The sequence below is a fragment of the Populus alba genome, chromosome 18, assembly GCF_005239225.2.
Source record: "Populus alba chromosome 18, ASM523922v2, whole genome shotgun sequence".
Classification (NCBI taxonomy): domain Eukaryota; kingdom Viridiplantae; phylum Streptophyta; class Magnoliopsida; order Malpighiales; family Salicaceae; genus Populus; species Populus alba.
This window is the reverse complement of record NC_133301.1, coordinates 2,852,145-2,858,431: the sequence shown is the minus strand read 5'-3', so window position 1 is coordinate 2,858,431 and position 6,287 is coordinate 2,852,145. Positions and strand designations below refer to the sequence as shown.

At 35.9% G+C, this 6,287-nt stretch overlaps 1 protein-coding gene across 1 annotated transcript; it reads right to left on the bottom strand.

Moving 5' to 3' along the window:
- Positions 1 to 1,662: 1,662 nt before the first annotated feature.
- Positions 1,663 to 5,397, bottom strand: LOC118051078 (E3 ubiquitin-protein ligase At1g12760). Its single transcript, XM_035061614.2, has 5 exons — positions 5,186 to 5,397; positions 3,768 to 4,551; positions 2,609 to 2,734; positions 2,231 to 2,516; positions 1,663 to 2,095 (listed from the first exon to the last, which is right to left on the bottom strand). Exons 2-5 carry the CDS (start codon positions 4,418 to 4,420, stop codon positions 1,862 to 1,864), a joined length of 1,299 nt encoding a protein of 432 aa, XP_034917505.1. The 5' UTR covers positions 4,421 to 4,551; positions 5,186 to 5,397; the 3' UTR covers positions 1,663 to 1,861.
- Between the last annotated feature and the right edge of the window lie 890 nt (positions 5,398 to 6,287).

Genomic DNA, 6,287 nt, shown 5'->3' with positions numbered 1-6,287 from the left:
TAATATTGAGAATATCATGTGCTTTATAAAAAATGGTTTTATGTCAATTTGTACACAATATTAATGTCAATGAGATCATCCCTTATAATAATATTGATTTGATACAGGGTTGACCCTTAGAATACTTTTTGACTTGCTAGGGAGTAGAGACATGATGACCCTAGATTCACACTTTAAGCACTTGTCCCTGAAGAAAGACTTGGCTTAGAGGGGGTTGGGTCTAGCAAGGTGAGATATCCACATGCGCTTGGGCCTGGTGTGTAAAGCCCAAGATGGTTAAGTTTGGTAAGGTGTTAGACTCACAGGTGCTTTAGGCACTTAACCAAAAAAGAAAGGTGATGTCTTTGCCTGAACTTTTTATCTTGGGCCCTAACTTTTGTTGAGCTTCTCATTTATCTTGGTTTCTTTTGGTCATGGGTTTTTATAAATGAAGGACTTTTAGTATGAAATACGTTGATCCATCACCTTAATATTTAGAATCTTTCATGAATGTTGAGTTCTTTTTATCAACAACAAAGATTGACTCAATCCCAACAAAGCCTCCTAACATTGTTAATGGATTTGGGACATCTTCCTCAATGTTGCATGGGAAAATCTCTTTCATGTATAAGGCTATGAGGATTAGAGCACCACTTATAAGAGCTAAAGTGAATCTATATAAAACAATTTAGTGCAAATTGAGAATGAGAACGGAAATAGATTGTTGCCTAAAATCTTTATTAATGATAGATATCATTACTCATTTTTTACCAAAATCTTCATAAGTTTTAATCTTAGGGTTTTGATTTTGAATTGAAATCAATTTTGAAAAAATCACGATTTTTAAATGATACTTGAAATACATGAATGCTAGATTATTAATTTTTGAGTCAACCAATAGACTTTAGTTCTATTTATGGTTGAACCAAAAGTTTTGGGTCAACCCAATCGGGTTAAAGGATAAAAACGAGGTAGGAGATGATGTGTGGAGGCTTGTGCAGGCAACCTTTGTGAATGGAAATTTTAGTAAGGATATCGCTCAAACTCTCATCATTTTAATTCCTAAAGAGGACAGGCCCACCAGTTTTAAACAGTTTTGTCCAATTAGTCTCTATAATGTTACTTACAAGCTAATTACATTCGAGTAGTTTTATTCTACTTAATATTAGTCTCTATAGATAATATTCTCTATATGATTGTGGATGGTTGCACCCATATCTTGACCACTCATTGTTCCCTTCAGAGCAGTTTTATTCCAGACATAGTACTTTATATGCGAATAATGCTATCTAAGCCTCTAACTGCTCAAAAAGTGATGAACTTGTATGCAGAAGACAAGAAATAAGCATTGGATGTGCTTTTTTGCGGCAAAAAATCGACCTAGAGAAAGCTTATATGATAGAGTTGGGATTTTCAGATTACCATTGATTTCCTTTCAGCAACTCATTAATCTGACCATTCTGCGTAAAGTCATCTTCCCATGCTCTCCTTTTGGAAATGGTTTGAAGCTCCCTCCTTCACTCATAATCATGGAAGAATCTGCGTCAAGGTGACCCTCTTTCTTTTTATTTGTTTGTTTTGTGCATGGAGAAGTTAGCTTGCCTGATTAGCAAGAAGGTTTCGGGCAAGTCCAGACACCCTATACATTGAGGGAAAATGGAGAAAAGAAAAAGGGAGAAGCGATAGCAGAAGTATACCCGATGACAATTGTTTCAACTCTTTTGGTGAGCAAACGGGAAAGTTGGTAGAGCACTACACCAATTCTTAATTAATTTTTTGGTCCATGAGATTCATAGAAAGAGAAGAATGAAGTGCTTTTTACAGCATAGTCAAAATCGTAATTATTTATGTATGATATTACTATTTTGTATGATATAGAGGATCAAGACATGGTGCTGGTGATGCCATTGCCGGCCCCATTTTCAACCCGTCTCTGGCTAGAATTTAACCCGGGGAGTGAACCTAAAGTACTTTCACCGACCTCACTCTTGCAAAGAGGACATGATGCATTGATCTTCAGCCACTTGTCTACACAATCCTTATGGAAGAAATGAGAACATGGTAGCTCCCTCAGCTCATCATTGTTTGCATATTTTGCCAAACAAATGCAGCAAACCTGTACCGGTTAGAACATTAGATCATCAGTGATAATGCCAATAACAAGACTCGAGACCATGCATCGTGAATATGACAAGTATATCTCAAATGATCATGACAAGGAACATCCAAGAATTTGGAGGTAGGCACTTACTGCATCTTCTCCTGAGATCACACGTTCCTTTTCTGTCCCTGCAGCCACGATCCCACCATCAGCAGCACCAGAGCTGCTATCCTCACCATTTCTATTTTTAATCAGCTTAAACTTGTGCGTTGGCAAGGCATCAATTGATTCAGGTGTGGCTCCCCTTGTCTGTGTCAGATCCTCTCTAAACCCGAGAATAGAAATTATACAAGGCAAGCAACAGCAGATTGTGGCACACAGAATAAAGGGCATAGCATATCCGATACAGCTAAATGTAAGAAACACTATACATAACCTGCAATGTAAGAGGATGTAAAATAAGGGTGAGCTCTCTCAAATGGCAGGTACCAAAAGGAACATTGTGGTGAATATACCACATAGCAATACCTGTACAAGTTTGGAGCCTCCTCAGCAGATGAGTGGCTTCCAAATATCCACACATTGCCAACCACAAACCAAACTGCGAAAAAGCAATCCAAAGCCATTTTGAAGTACTCCAACAAAACCTTGAGTCTGCACGTGAAAACAATATTTTTAGAACAAGATATTTATATGTTCAAAATAATTAAAGAATTTGCTTTTTATTTGACAGATTTCAATGGCTAAAAAAAATACCAATGTCAAGAGACACTAAAGCATATCATGCGATAAAATAACACAAGCAATTCAAAACCCACTTCTTAAATAGTTGGTGACACTTAAATAAAAGACAAACTAACGTTCAACCTGAAGAGGGTAATCATTTTGAACATAAAACAATGATTGCCATCAAAGAAGTACATGATAATCAGAAAAGGAAAGAAAAGAAGCTGAAATGCACATTCCCCAGACAAAATTTCAACACAGTTGAGCTCCCAATCTACACTCTGTGAGTAGAGCCCCCCCAAGGCCCAAACACACACACTGAATATGAATCCAGTGCCAGCCCCAAACCAGCTGCTTTTGAAAAATTGACTTAAAAACTATGTGTAAACAGTTTTGAAATAAAAGTATCAACCCTGGAACCATCTAAAAACAATGAAAAGGAGATGCTAGCATAATAAGATTTGGGAAAATATTTCATGTACTTGTGTCCATTTTATAAGGGTAAATGCTAAAGGATGACACTGTCTTTATATTCTCTTTCCCAGGACCCACTTTGGTGCGACCATAACCAGATTCTTCCCATTAACTTAGAAGTATCATCTAGGGGTGGGCTAGTGGGGATGGGAGATCAAAACCAGCTACATCATATCCAGCGCATTAGCTAGTCATCCAAACATTAAGTTAGCTTTGATACCAAATAACGCCCATACCCCTTCAAAGAAACAAAGAACCTAGCATCTACTCCCAGCCAGTGTAATGCAGCTATTTACTGGATTTTCATGAAGCTTCAACTTTGAAGTAGTAAAGAAAATATCATTAAACCAGATGAATTGGACAACCTTCGTACATGCAATTGGACAGGACACGTTAATTTATATGATGAAAACAATAAAGAATATCTAACCAATATAAGTTTAGAAAAGAAAAATGACAATTACAACCGGAAGTCATGCACTCGTACCTTGCATTCAGTACTGCATTTTGGCCACCTCTAGGAGATGTAGTAGCAGATCGGCGATCCTCCCCTTCTGAATTCCTACTAACTGAAAGAGAAAAGGGTCCTGCAGGAACGTTAATATGTGCAGAACCCTGATGATTTTGAGCTGAGTCTTGCTCCAAAGCCTGGTTACGACGACTATAACGCCAGTAAAGAAGAGGGAGGGTTGCCACACAGCCTGATGCATAACCAACAATCCATGCAAACAATGGTGCACGTGGATGTTCCTTCCTCGACACAGACAAAACAACAATAGATGCAATAATCTGGCTCAACGTGAGAACCAATTCAACAGAAATCCATAAACCAGAGTTCAAAGGACTCCTGCGTCGACGAGCTTCCCCTCTCCTTATTAATGAGGAGCTCCGAGAGCTTGTTCCATTAGACAAAGATGTCGGAGGCGGAGAACTGGGTGCTCTCACGCCACTCAAAGGTCTGTCCTCATGCAATGACGCTTCCAAACCAGTTGAAATTCTATTGTGAGATGGTGATACTGAGACCTCATTACGTATGTCAATAATATGCTCACTACTGCTAAGATTCTCTTGCCGCTCCATTAACAATGGGAAAGTGTCAGTCTGACTTTCAGAATGTAGTTCCGTTGAGGCAACATCCATTTAAGTCCAACAAGACAACCGAAAATGATGAAAGCATAGAATCGCTGGAAAAAGATCACAGCTTCAATGTCCACTCCGTCCCACAAAAACTTATATTACTAGACACCACAAGCAGCGGAACAATCCCAATTCTGTTCAACAAGAAAATCACAAAAAACAAGGACAAATTTGTCGCTGAGAAGGTGTATTAATTCATCATTCAACATTCTGGAAATCCAAGCCACCGCCAAATATACTAATAAAACCGCTTGGCTCAGCTAAATAACTTAAATAATGAAAAATCAAATGATAAAAAAAAAAACCCAAAATTCTAAACTTTTATTTTCATGGGCTTTCTTCAAAACCCAAAATACTAAATATCAAAAACTTGTCCTTTAGACCACCAAAAAAGTAATGCCGATCCTCCTCTTCCAAGAAATGAAAAATCAAAATTTTCTATCACTTATCAACTCAAGGACATAAAACAAACATCAACCCCACATTTAACAAAACAAGAGATTCAGCTAGATTTAATCATTTTCTTAAGCGTAAAGATTCCATCAATTCAGTTTATTCAAGTAATCACACAATTTTCTTGGTAACCAAACAAATTAATCAATATCATTAACCAATAATTACTCCAAAACAAGACAGATTTTACCGTTCCCAAACAAATGACTCGAGTTCCCCAAATAAGACAAGAAGAACCCTAATCTACGAGGAGTGATCAGGTGAATTTGAAACGGCGTCGCTTTTTAGAGGAAGAGAGAGAAGAACGAAACGTACCAGATTGAATTGGAGCTAAAGAGGAGAAGAAAGAGAAAACGGTGTCGCTTTGGCGCGGAGAGTGCAAGAAAGCTGGTCGCTTTGATAATTTTATTTCTTGTTTTAAAGGGAGAGAAAAACAGAAAGGAAGAGTCAGCTTTGGACCTCCATTGCTTCCCTACCTGGTCAGGGAATATTTATATTTTTATTTATTTTATTTTTTACGAGCAAAGGAATTTCTTCACTTTCGTTCCTTTCTTTTTTAAAGGATATTTGTCTAGTCAATGATGTAAGGAATGGGAAACTTCGAATTGAGTAAAGTATTCCTTTTGCCCTTATAGTTTACCAAGTGTTTCATTTAGACCCCTATGTTTTAAAAATGATTGCTAAATGGTCCTCTAGCCGGTGAAGACGGATATTAGCGTGTCTATATGCTTGGAATATCACGTACATGGTAGCAAAATCTTCATTTTTATAATTAATTTTCTATATTTTTCAAAGCACTTGTTTTTATTAGAGCTCTTGTATATTTCAGTATGGTTAATTTCTACATGAATAAATCAGATGTTGTTGGATCATGCGGCGTACATAGTTGAATGGTTGTGATTTAAATTTGTTTTGTTATTTTTCTTAATTATTTATGTTTGAAAGTGTGATTGTAGTTACTTTTTTAAAGTTTTTTTTTATTAAAATGTATTAAAATATTTTTTATTTTTAAAAAAATTATTTTTTAAGATCAGTGCATAAAACGATTCAAACATATAAAAAAATTATAATTTTTAAAAATAATTAAATTTTTTTAGACATGATTTACACCATGTTTCCAAACAATATTAATATAGATATCAATTAAAAAAAGCTTTTTAAAAGAGATTAAAATAATTTATCTTGTGGCATGAAAGCATAATATGGGTTTTCTAAGAAAAGCAAGAAACTTAAATACAGAATATCTTCTAGGATTTTATTAGTAAAGATAATTTTTAGCTAACTTTCAAGTGTAAAGATTAAATATATTTAATTAGTTTTTAAGTAAACTATCTATTTCCAAACTAGCGTATTGATGGAAAAAAAAAAAAAACAAATCACGGTCTTCTCTACTATTCAAGTATGTGATAAAGGGATA